The 13,336-nt window shown below is 40.5% G+C and overlaps 1 protein-coding gene across 2 annotated transcripts in view; it reads left to right on the forward strand.

Annotated features, from left to right (window-relative positions):
- Window positions 1-13,336, forward strand: part of LOC109485508 (maternal embryonic leucine zipper kinase-like) — a 31,911-nt gene that overhangs the window by 3,870 nt on the left and 14,705 nt on the right. Inside the window, exons 9-18 of one of the 2 annotated variants that reach the window (XM_019789195.1) lie at window positions 77-145; window positions 416-514; window positions 830-916; window positions 1,567-1,710; window positions 2,300-2,616; window positions 2,945-3,033; window positions 3,301-3,364; window positions 3,667-3,850; window positions 4,394-4,516; window positions 5,165-5,280. In XM_019789195.1, coding sequence (XP_019644754.1) covers window positions 77-145; window positions 416-514; window positions 830-916; window positions 1,567-1,710; window positions 2,300-2,616; window positions 2,945-3,033; window positions 3,301-3,364; window positions 3,667-3,850; window positions 4,394-4,516; window positions 5,165-5,280 — 1,292 coding nt within the window. The remainder of the gene's footprint in view (window positions 1-76; window positions 146-415; window positions 515-829; window positions 917-1,566; window positions 1,711-2,299; window positions 2,617-2,944; window positions 3,034-3,300; window positions 3,365-3,666; window positions 3,851-4,393; window positions 4,517-5,164; window positions 5,281-13,336) is intronic. The other variant, XM_019789196.1, reaches the window with a different exon arrangement.

Below are 13,336 nucleotides of genomic sequence, written 5' to 3' on the forward strand. Positions count from 1 at the left end.
TATATATATATATATATATCAACCCTTCAACTATATGATTAAAATAGTTGATTTCTGTTGTACATGTTTGTTACAGAAAGGACAGTATGAAGTCCCAGACTGGTTATCCCCCCAAAGTGTGGACCTTATCAATGTCATGCTGCAGGTAATACATGATTACAAAGACCACTCTTAGAAAGTGTAAAGTTTACTTCTTAGGATTCATATACACGCTGTCAAATCTGCATACTCAAAGTGTTGCAGAATTAGCCTCTTTTGCAGTGATGAGGAGTTCCTAAGTCCTGAAATATATGATAGATAACCTGCTTACAAAGACAGGTATCCCTGTCTTTCAATGAATCCCAAGAAATGGCCTACTGGTTCTGAAACAGCAAGGCACAAGTACTTCATGTTGTTGTGCCTTTCTCTCCTCTAGGTTAATCCCAAATGCAGAATTAATGTGAAGGAGCTGCTGTGCCACCCTTGGTTGACAGAGGGCCTTGCTGAACCCATCGACTTCAGGACCAAGTACAGTGTAAGCAGACATGCCATACTGCCTGCAGTTTGTCACAAAGCTGACAGAGGGCACCCTTGAGTCATAATGACATAAATGTCATCATGCATCATAACCACTTCCAATGGGTTAATGTACGAGAATGTACCAGAGCAAAGTTTACAAAAAAAAAGTATGAATAACGTTGAATTTTAAGTTTTTGTCTGAATATTTTTCTAAGGTATATGTGTACAGTACTAGAGATAAGTACCACCATAGTCATTAATGTATCAAAATCTATTCTTACTTTAAGTGTTTCAGGATTCTTATGTTTGTCTAATGTCTGTTCCCACACAGAATAACCACATAGATGAGGACTGTATCACAGAGATGTCCATCCACTTCAAAAAGTCCAAAAACACAATGCTTGACATCATCAAAGATGTATGTACACACTAAGTTTCATTCAACATTTTCTCTTAGGAGTAATACATTAGAAATGTACGATGTGTGTTACGTCCATTGTTATCCTGCTTACACTTTCAGTAACACACAAAAATTCGAAATATTTGTCACAAGCAGTACTTTTGTTTTAGAGTATTCATGTTGAGATAATGAAACAGTTTAGCGGTTTTTATTCCTATGTATGTACATGAAGGCTTTTTCATGCTACTCCTAAGCTCTCTAGTAATGGGGAAAACAAATAGGAATCATGTTACATTCTTTGACACAGTGGTCTTCAAAATAGACAACCTGTTCTAAGTCTATATACTGGTGCAACGGCCAAGGCAAGTGGGTAGAGTTTTTGCTGTGCATTCAGTAGGTTGTGAGTTTGACCCCCAACGGAGTCATACCATAGACTTTAAAAGTGGTACATACTGCAAAATCTCTGCTTAGCACTCAGCATTTGGGAAAGAGTATGGAAGTTTAACACACACCACCACCAGTGGACTAACCCTCTGCTATAATGATTGCAAAACTGTGTGGCCCAGGGGCTACAGAACTGAAGATGAATACCACTCTTTGCACCATCAGGTGCTAGAAGGATTTTAACTAATTCTAAATCTCCATGGCTTTGCTTGTTCTGTCTCCAGTGGAAGTACGATGACATCACAGCCACCTACTTTCTCCTGTTGAACAAGAAGAGACGAGGCAAGCCGTGTCGGATCCTGGTGCCTCCTGTCCTGTCCCCGAAACATGCCCCAGATACTCCACTGGCAGACATCACAGATAAAGTAGTAAGTGTTATCATTTACACCTTTTTGCTCTGTTCTGCTTAATCGGTAAACTGCTTTTATGTATTGTGTAACATACCAGTTTTGTACAGTGAGTAAGCACAAGGTGTGTAAGACTGCACTGTAGGTTTTAACCACTCGCACCGGGAAGGACCCCCACTCTTTTCGATACATGCAGTTGGTTCTTGAGTGTGTCACATGTGCCAATTTGGAAACTCCGATTACCGGATTCAAATGTTGAAATTTGTGTTGTTACAATGTTTTTGTCTGGGGACACCAAATTTTCTCAATGTCTATCACATTTCACCCGGAGGCTTGCTAGGCCGGTACCTCAGGTGATGCGGAATACACAGTGTTGCATTCTATATTTACAACATTAAGAAGTAATTTTTTAGAATACAGATGCTCTTATTACACAACCAAGAGTTTTATTCAGCCGACATTTCTGTGACTGTTTGTTACCTTCCTCAGGGCAATTCTGACTGATTCACATTGCACACCACAGGTATTGCTACTGAAAAGTCTCTTTATTCAGTGACTTACCAACCTGATGAAACTACTGTATTCACGGAAGTGATTATTTTGTGTTCAGTCTGGGAACATGGCAGATCTTCCAGACGACATCTTTAACCTGATGGGCCCAAGCACGCCCCTGAAGGACGGCAAGAAGAACAGCAACAAGGAGGACGACTTCATCATCGGGCGCCGAACACGCAAGGAGAGAGAACCCGAGGAAGACTCAGACATCTCACCGCCTGAGGAGAAGAAAAAGAAGAAAGATGACGACTACATGTTTGTGAGACCGGACCCCATGTACTCGTCTGGAAGGTACCGCAGGGGGGGTACCCCCGCTAAACAGGCCAAGGTGGCAACAGGGGTAGCCAAAAATACAACCCCCCTGAAGAACAGGTTGGTGATGGAAAGTCATTCCCCTTTTTTTCAGTTTTTTATTAACAGATTTAAAAGCTATGTCACGTTTGAAGGTAGCTACAGTGACTGTAGACTGTAGTGTCCAACACAAAAAATGGAAATTTTTTGACTGCTCACTTCTTGACAAAGATTGGAGCTGAACAGTCAAAAATTCTGGTGATTACAGTTCAAACATGTTTCAGAATGACATCTACCAACACAGATGATCATCTGTTGATGACTTTAAACGAAACTTCTGTAAATATCTGTAACTTTCCTTCTATTCTACTTTTTGTATATTGAATGGTCCTGTATGGTTTTCTTCCAGGAGGAGGTCCAAGACTCCGCCCCCTATTCCTGTGTGCAGGGCAACCCCGCCAATCAAACTCATGCAGCCAATCAAACAGGAGGATGGAGGTATGAGTCTAACACAAGCCTTTCATTGGTCATTATTGTTTAGAACTTTCAGCTCTTGTTTGTAAATCACTGATGGGTACATATTATCACATTTACTTTATTCTATGAAAAGAACACATGTTATAGATTAAATGTACTTTATTGTCTTACCTATAGTTTTCTATCTTTTCTATACAGATTCTGTCTTTTTTAGGGATTATGATTTACAATGTTGATGAAAGCTGTCATTTATAAAGTGTTATAACTTATATTTGACAATTTGTCCAGGTGCAGTCCCAAGATCTGTTGATGACAACTTGTGTGGCCTTGGTACCTTCAGTCCTGAGAGGAGGTGGGCTTGTGTAGTATATAACCTAGCTTATTATGTTTGGTGTAACATGGATTGCAATATACATGCAGCATGTAAACTGTCTTTTTGTCTGTCCCCACTTTTTGAAACACCAGCCGTTTCTTTCATTTGGATCGATTTTGTGTACATATAGCAGAAGCACTTACAACTTCTAAAACATGGTAGATAGCATTTCGGTTTGCAAACAATCTCTACACTTAGAGCATATTCTACACTTAGAGTATTATCTTATTGAAAACTTGATACAATGTCAACCTTGTGAATTCTGTCATTCATATGCTCAGAACTCCATCTGTGGATCGTCATATCGACATGGCCAACCTGATAGCGTCCTCGGAGAAGCGGCGTATGCCTGGCTCTGCCAAGAAAGTGTTCGGCAGCATTGAGAAGAGACTGGACAGGATGATCGGCCTGCTCACACCCAGCAAGAGGAAAGGTTCGGTGGCTGAGGAGCCCAGGCAACTCAAGGTGGGACTGCATCTATTGGATGGGAAAATGTTTAAAAAGACTTTTGATATTCAAATCTGTGAAACATCTACATTTGGCTGAAATGCTCTTGTCTGTAGATCATCATCAACATGTAGATCTATCTTACTGATTTTCAGCCCATTTGGTATGTCCTTTTTTCTAGTGCTTTCCTACACTTTGTCGCAATGGTTATTCCTTTTTTGATCCTCATAGCTATCTCTCTCTTTCTCTCTACCTCCTTACCTTCCTCCCTTCTTCCCACCCCTTTCTCCCTTTTGCTATACATACATTCAGTATTCGCTTTTCTCTTTCCCTCTCTCCTTCTTTCCCTCCCCACTTTCCTCGCTTCTCTCCCTCTCCTCTCCCTTTCTCTCTATCTCACTCATTTATTCGATATTCAAATAGTACAGATTCAGGGCATGAAAAGGACACTTGAATATAGCTGCATCATTTCCAAAGAATACAGGTACAATGTGAGATTTTTTCCTGAGAAATGCCCAGTCTTAGTTGTTAACTGTACAAATGTGTACATGTGTGTGTCAGACTGTGTTAGCTGAGGGCATGGAAGGTACCCTGGACAAGATGAAGGAACTGAAGGAGCTGGTGACTCCTGACAAGTGGAAGTTTTCCTCTACCTCCTCTGAGGAGGGACCCAGGAAACTCAGGGTGACGTACCCGAGTCTTGTAGAACAGTCCCAGGACAGGGATGTCTCCATTGTCCATCACAAACAAACAAACAAACAAAGAAAGAGCTTAGGACAGGTCCTTTGGAAACGGATTGGTTGTATCAAAATCTGGCCAAAAGACCGATATGGGCAAGGGCTGTCAACATGCCAATTTTTGAGTACAGTACTACATGTACATGTAAAAGTCTAAAAAAAGATACATGAAGAAAGGGTATTGTGAAAGTCTGGAGACATCCCTGTCTGAAAATTTGCACACAGGTTTAAGGTGGAAGAGCATGCTGTAAAGCTTGCTGGTGCTAACAGCATGCTGACAAACATTTACAACTGGGCTCCAGGGTGCTTACGTGGTAAATAACATTGTCTATTTTCATTTTCAGCCCCTTGAAGTAAGGCACTGTCTTAAACAGAATATGATGTGCATGTTCTGGTGTAAGGAATTGTCAACCTACAGTGAAGGAATCTTTTGATTGTCCTTGTTTTTTTTTTTAAACAGACTGCTATCTCAGTTCCATGGACCTGTACCTTAACACAATTTCTTCAGGTACACATCTCTACCTATTGTGGAACTGAGTTATGAAAGAGTTAAGACTTTTTGCCGTTAATCTGTAACCTCTGTGTTTCCCCATAGAAAGGAGACTTGGACCTGCTGAGTGTGAAGATCACGTCCAGTCTCAGTGCAGAACACATCGTGACAGAACTCTCACAGGAGGCTCGCAAGAAGTACATGCTGTGCAAGGAGAAGGGGTAAGTTGGAAACGGTGTATTGTTACTAAATTGGTGAACTGAACTGGTGAACTGTACAAAGTTTGACCTAACTGGGGAAGTTTAGATCCTACCTGTTCCTTTTAACCCCAAAAGTCTACAAATTAGACCAAAATTTTCAACGAAAAGAAGGATTTTAAGAAGGTACTACAATTGTATTCCCATTTTTGGCCTACTCTGCTATGGGTATTGTGACTGTGACGTCAGCTCTTCAACAGACAAGAGTGCCATAGAAAAGGTTGTTTTTGTCACATGAACTTGACATACAACTCCCCACATGTTCCTCTGATGATATCTGGCTGTCAAATTAGTGACAAGCGGCTCTACGATGGAATCTTTGCTTTTAATAACTGGGAATCAGGACAATCATTTCCGCTGTACTGGTCGTGTGATTGTCGCTGGCGGGGGGAGCGCCGCGGCGTCTGTCAGGCTGCCAGACAGGCGTTACCTGTACCTGCGCGTCCTTCAAACCTTAGATACTTATGGCACTTCAGTCGGTAAGATTGTGAAAAAGTGTGCGAGAAGAAAGCAGCTTTTACTTCCATTGTGGAAAAAAAGCAAAATTTGTTTTCAAGTCTTTCCCTGTAATTTAGGCGAAATGAAAGTAAGAAAAGAAAAAGAAATCAGGCATTTCAGTCTTCTGGGAAGTGTTTTGGGTTTTTGTGGAGCTTTTGGGACTGTAATGTATGGTAATGGAGAAATACCTGATTGAATTACAAATTTGATTATTACTCATAGTATATAGGACAATATGATTGTATTACACCATGGTTTACAATGTACACACCATAGCATACTGGGTCAAAACCTGTCAAGCACAACAAACGCTATCTCTACCCACCCACTTCCAATCCTTGCTGTTGATGATAAAATACATACAAACTCAACCTACACCATCACCGCCCAAAACAATACTTCCATCCCGGAAATAATTACTGCATAGCAAGAACAAACTGATCCCCATCTAAACTGTTGAATGTGGATGCTGCAGCTGGGGGTTTTGTGTTGCCTGGTTGGCTGTTGGTCCAGGTTTACAGATGATCCAAAGTGAAATGTTCCCTTTGGCATCTATTGCGTACATTCTTCAGCAGTTCAAAGAACCATTACCTGGTTGGCTGCACCTGAGCCTTGTCCAGGCAGAGCAGTAATGTTTTCTCCTCGGGGTGACTGTCTTTAGCTTCATCATCTGCATGGGTTTTTAAAGATACGTAGGGCTTGAAAATGAAATGCCACCTACCAGTGTTCTAGCCAGCATCTTTCTGTCATTTGATGCTCAATAAGAACAAGATTTTCCCAATCTGTAATTTTTGATGGACAAAATCGGTGTGCACATATATGGAAAGAGATGTCATTAAACTAAGCTTAGCCTAGCAGCAAAATTCGCCCCTCAAAGTCAAAATGCAGAAAATGGCATTTCAGAGGTTCAAGATTGCAAAATTTTCCTGGGTAGCATGCCCCAGGACCCCCCATGATTGTTGCACTTAGGTGCTTGACATGATGTTACATCAAACAAAATTGAGATGATGAAAAAAATTCAGTCATTGTTGACCTGAAGAAGGTGACAGACAGTCAACAACATGTTGGACTTGAACTGGTCACTGTTGAATAAACAACCTTCTCATACAGTTTACCCGATGAAATTATTCACAGATAAATTTTCTTGTTGCCAAGACTTCATATCTTTTCCTAAACACCAAACTGCTAACATCATCGAATCATCAGATAGTGCATCAAATGGTTGGCCGGCTGCGCCGATAATTGTGAGAAACCGAATGAGTCTTTAGAGAGACGGAGAGAGATTAAAGGTACAGCGGTATAGATCAGCGCCGGGAAGTTGTCAATAGTACCCGCAGCGAATCAATGACAGCACATTGTGCTCCACGGCATAAGCATTATTGTAACGGAAGTTTTGAGGTTAATTTAGGGCAGAGTGGTACACTGGTATTAATTACGGGGGCTTTGGGAAAGTGGGCAGAAAACTATCAGTTCCAGTCCTTAGTCATGATCATGAATTATCAATTGGGTAAGACATTGTAGTGGCTATAGGCTGTAGAAGGTAACACGAGGACTGGGCATTTTAGTACTGAAAGTAAATAGTACAGAATTAACGAAAATCATAGTCCTGACATATCTAGATCAGGAGATGTCAAAACTGGAAGTTCTGCTGCAGTACCGAGGAAAGCTGACCAAAAAATCTAAATTACTAATCATTTCTTAGTTAGGTGAAGACCTACCCACCTACCAAAGTTTTAGAGTACAGTACAGTATTGACAATTCATTTATAAGTTCTTAAGTTGTCAAAACCACATACACACAGTGCTACCAAACACAGCCTTGAAAAATGTGCCCTCGATTACCAACATTGTTAGGGAAAAGCTGGTTAGAAAAGGTAGGAAGGCTGCTGAAGTCTTTGTAGGTCTTTTGTTATTGAGAGGAAGTGTTGATCTATCAAAGAAAGTGTTTCAGGCACAGGAGCTGATTGGACCAACTATTCCCATTGAAAATAGATAGGACAAAAGAGATTACAGGTGGAATGGGGGAACCTTACATTGAGCCTTTAGCAAAGTTCATCCTATCGAAGAGAGTAATGATTATGCTGAGATTCCCCTTGATATTGGTGAGGTGTTCTTGGCAAAGTATTCTCTTCAAAGTGGTGGTCTCATTCTGTGTGTTCCTTTGTTGCTATCATTGCAGAGACCAAGGCCAATGGCAATTTGCATAACCGTTTATATATCATAGGATTTTAGAGGATTTGGCCACAAGTGCCTGTTTAGAACATAGCACAACTGAATCTCTTCTGAACCTGTTCTTTTATTTGAAATAACTGGTTAACTATCTATAGACGTGATACAAACATTTTGTACAGTAAGTACAAGCTGGATAAGACCAGACTGTAAGTTTGAACAACTCACACCGGGAAGGACCTCGTAACTCTTTTCAATAAGTGCAGTGGGATCTTTGAATTGTTGAGGTGTGAATTTCCTGAAACATGGGACCTTTAGCTTTACATCACATTCAAGAGAACATCCCTAACTGAAGCCAGGAACTTGTTTGCACCTGGGTCAAGAGAGGAAATAGGTCTTATAAGTGTCTTTCCCAAAGGCCCAACATTGGGGTCTTCTAGGGATTCGAACCCAGAACCTTTAAAATCCCAGTCAACAACCCTAACCACAAGACGACCTCGCACACTTCACCTGTTCTTGGCACAGTTGAACCAGTGATGGACATCTGGATACCTAAGTAGACTGTGTACCACCGACTTCTCACAGTGTCTCCTTAATGAGCACTTACCCACTTGCTTAATGTACCACTGGGTCTTGAAGAAAGACAAGTCAAACAGCTTGATCAATCACAGTAAGGGTGTAGAACAGGAAGACAGAGCACCCGTCGGATGAGTGGCCTCCAGGGAGGACCTGTGGATTAGAACAGGCATCATCACGGCAGGCTCATTGGGTGTGTGTAGTCTGGATAATCACCCTCCAATTACTACCTGGGAAGCCATGAAGTGTGTGGAGTGAGGAGAGGGCATTACCTCTACTCCGGCCATGGAAGTGTCCACTTCTGTGTCCAGTTCACCACTTTTAGTTAACAGGGCTCAAAAGACCACCTGTATATGTACATGCAAATTAGTGCAGGTAAAATTGTCTCTCTGTAGAATAGGTGTTTCTGATGTCTATCTGCACCTAACCTGTATTAGTCCATTTACACCATCTACATGTACGAGAAAAGAAATAATGGTATCTGAACAGTTTTTGGTATGATCACACCTCACAAGTTCTGAGTGGTGCATGTAAAATTTGTCTGGTTAAGGTTATTTTCAATATTTACCTGTAACAGTGTAGGGATGCAGAAAAAAAGTATTTTGAACCCTGCATAGCCTTATAGTTTCATTTCTTTGTTGTTCACGAGACACCAGTCATTCAAAGAACTGTAGATGGCCAGGGTACATTGTTCTTCCCAATATATACAATACACACATAGATGTACAATGTACTAGGTACATGTATTTATATTTATTGAAGTAGCAAGATTTCAGGGGATAACTACTTTCACTACTACCACATAACAACAGCTTACTTTTTTTTCTGACTCGATTATTCATCACCCTTTGAAAGAACTCAGGCAATGCCAATATCAACTGATACATGGATAGATTGGATCAAACCAGCTCATTAATACCAACTGTTGTAAACAGTGCAGCTGCTTAGACTGCCATTAGCCTAAATCTGTAGTCAAGTGAGCATCAATCCAGCCTGTCCTATTGTTGAAGAGGGTATGCATGGGGGGATCCTGGCAATACTTAACAATAAATTAGAAGGGCCAGGGAAAAAATTAATACAAGCTGGCAACACTCAAAGTTTTTTTGTATTAAGGTTCTTCAGAATGTTCTGTTGTATTCATGGGAGGCAAAACTTGTCTGCAGACCTTGGACACATGGACCTTTGGACTACACAATACAAAGAATTTTTCAACATCACTTAACGATAAACAAGGATAACAAAGTGCTATGTGGGATTTAAGCGACCAATTGTGCTTTGCGAAGAATTTTGTGACATTGCTTACCATTAAATTTAAGCAGCCGGCTACAATTAATGGTGAATTAAAATGGCTTGCTACGACACCCGGAAAAAGGCCATGCAGACCCTCATTGAACTCCAGTAAGAAGTTACAGCCCCTCTCAGATCAAATGGGTTCTTGATACCGCCATGCTGATGATACAGATGACTCTATATCACCCGTCTGCCACTGCCAGTCATTCCCAGCATCTATAACCTTCCCGCACTCTTTTATGGCACTTGCAATGATAGATATCAGCCAGTTCTTCCGCATGTTCAATATTCTATCTGACTTGAGATTACCGGATAGATGTTCATCTTTAGTAAAGATACAGACAATTAGCCAGGTAATAATCAATTTCATCCTAGATTTTTATGAGTCAGGATATGTCTCTCTTTGTTAGTCAGCCGTAATTTGATGGCTTCTGTGGTCGTGGGTTTGTGACTTTGCCTTGGGTTATGTCTATATAGAAGAAGTATACACCTTTAAAGTTAGAATATAGTGTTAGCAGAATTCAGTTTTTCACTTGTCATCTTGCCACCATATAGATAATGCTCCTTAGTACAACAGATAAGTTTCATCATCTCAAAGTTGATAGTAGATACATGTACTAGATGATATTACCACAGTATCTATGAAAAATGTACCAAGTTGAACCAAAGTGACCAATCGCAAACTACTACACTCTCTGTCAAAACAATTTTCTCTCTTTCTAAATTTCAGTGACAAAAATCTTTGTTGTCTTGTGCAGTCATACTTTCAAAATTATTTACGACACACGCAAACCGCATCTCTGTATCAATTGCAAGATCGCAGGAAAAGCCCAGCAGTTTTGCTGGTGATGCTTACAACAATCATTGCACCGGCACCCTTAATGCCTACGCTATCTGCTAGGTCCGACAATAAAAGAGTTCCCTAATGTTGCGTGTCATTGATTGTGCAGTATCTATAATCACAGTGATTGGATTTCCCCGGATCTACTCCCGATGAAAACTAGATTAAGTTTTATGTTCAATTTACATGAAGAATAGCTTGTATTGTCCACGGTGGGGAGTGGTGTGTTTTGGCGCGGTGGGTGCACAGGTGGCTGAATTGACAGACTCGCTGGCACTCAAATATCACCATAACTCTAACTAGCTGCTCGCCAAGCCAATATTTCACCCTCTCTGATCTAGTATCACTGTGTGCTGGTGCTGGGAGATGGAACTATTTATTGTACAAAACAATGGCCTTGAAAATGGGTAATTCAACGGAGCATGGGATTTTTCCAGTGTTTTGGAATGTCCTTGGAGATTATAAAGATTGTTAATTCAAAGTAAAAAACTTCTTTCACCAGCCAACCACAGCTTTCATTTTGTATTTCAGATAATGCCCCTTAGTATAAATATAACAGACAGGTTTTTATTATTTAGCCTGGGTACCATCCTACTTGTATGCCGGGGCTCCCACACTCGCTTCCCTAAGAAGTAAGTTCTTAGGGAAGCGAGTGTGGGAGCCCCGGCATACAAGTAGGATGGTACCCAGGCTATTTATTATTGGGATTGGCAAAATAAAATAGCTAATGTTACCACAGTACAAACGTATCTATAATATGAGAAATGATATAGCATCCATTAGGGGTGCCAATGGAACAATCTATAAAAGAAAATGGATGCTAACGGTAACATTACTGTACCAGTGATTACTCCATAGCATAAAATGGAAAACTTGTTATATTTTCTTACCACCTGGAAGGGAAACATTTTTTTATGAACAGAGGGAAATATTTAACATTTGCCAGCAAATATTTCCTCTCTTATTTTTCAATCAATACTTCTGGCCATACAGGATTGTACTCTAAGTTACATCTGGTGCATGAATCTTACCAAGGCCAACACAGCACATTTTCGATCTCGTGAAGATTCTACTCAGTATCATATTTGGATGCTTTGTGATTGTAACCGAATAAGATCAATTGTAAATTTGACTAAAACCCAATGTCACACACTACGTCTATTTACAATATCTGTGATGCTGCCCCACTTCTGTGTCACTATCCTAAATGCCTCCATTGTCCACAAATGCCTCCAATCTAGAGGTCAGTGCCCCAGGTTGAAGTGCAAACCTACAGACCCAACCCTACACAAAGGTCCGACTTCACAACACAAAGGTCTTTCCTGTCTGTCCCAGGGTCTGTACCGTACGGTGTTGCCTTTATGACCTCTTCCATAAAAACATATAATTTTTGCAGGGGGCAGACAAACCACATATGCTCGGGGACCTCAGGAGTCCCAGCAAGCCGGAAAGCTTTTGTTATAGAACACAATCAATACAGCGTTAGGTGTGCCATCAACATTGTTATTCCAGACTGATTAAACCGCAGACAGTAAAGAGGGAGATTAGTGTTTCCAGTACCCTCTGTAGACCCACGTCCAAATGATCAACTCCCATTAACTCCACACACAAATGCTTTTTGTAGGGCGCTATTGTTAAAGCCCATTGTGCTGGGGAAAATTGTCTGCAAGGTCTTTAGGATTAGCCCTCCCTCATAATCAGTTATTGTGGTTTATGTCAGCACTCGTTCTATTGTGCTTACAAACTACAATGTATAACTGTGGTACTGGTGCCAGATAAAATAATGTCATTAAGGAAAACACCCCCCGAATTCAATTATTAAGATTTTATCACTTCTTTATGGTTTTGAATTTCTTCAGGGAGGGATTGGGTAAGTTGTACTTTCAGAGGTCAGTTGTAAATTTATGACCTGTCTGATTCGGGGCCATAAAAAGTTGATGTTATGGTGCAAGAGCTACAAAAATCTATGTAGATTTATGCCAATGATGATTTCTACATTTCTTTTGGGAAAATTTGACCTCGGGTTGATATGATAAAAAAATATCTGGCTGTGAAACATTATCATCTCACTTTATTTTCCCTCTAAATGGCTGATAATGATAGATAATGATTAATAAAGCAATAGAATTGTAGGTTGCTGAAATTTTACCCAAAGTACAGAATACATTGTTCAAAGTTATCTTCTTATATCAGTATAAAAGTTATCTTCTTACATGTATATCAACATCAAAAATACTTGGATGACATAATTTCACTAGACAAGTCAGGCAACTCTTTAATACAATCTCCCTTAGTACAGATGATTTGAGTTAGGCCAATCTTAAAGGACACTTTTTGAGTCCATCCATTGAAAAGAGTCTGACCAGAGGTTGACCCGTTAGAGGGATGTCTTACATTAACCCACTTGTCCCACACGTATCTCTCCCAGGTGCAACTATAGATGATAAGGCATAGCAGGGCTGGAAATACCACCTGCATATGCATGGTAGTGCAGGTAAAATTGGAGCTGTACCTACAGTACCTATTTGTCACCTACACCTACAGTGTAACTTGCACTGGTCCATGGCAAAACCAGACCCAGACAATTTAGAGAAATACATGTAACAGCGAGCAGGTTATTATTGGAATGAGCAGAGCACTTTGGACT

Source organism: Branchiostoma belcheri, unplaced genomic scaffold (genome assembly GCF_001625305.1).
Source record: "Branchiostoma belcheri isolate BF01 breed outbred unplaced genomic scaffold, Haploidv18h27 scaffold76, whole genome shotgun sequence".
NCBI classification, from domain to species: domain Eukaryota; kingdom Metazoa; phylum Chordata; class Leptocardii; order Amphioxiformes; family Branchiostomatidae; genus Branchiostoma; species Branchiostoma belcheri.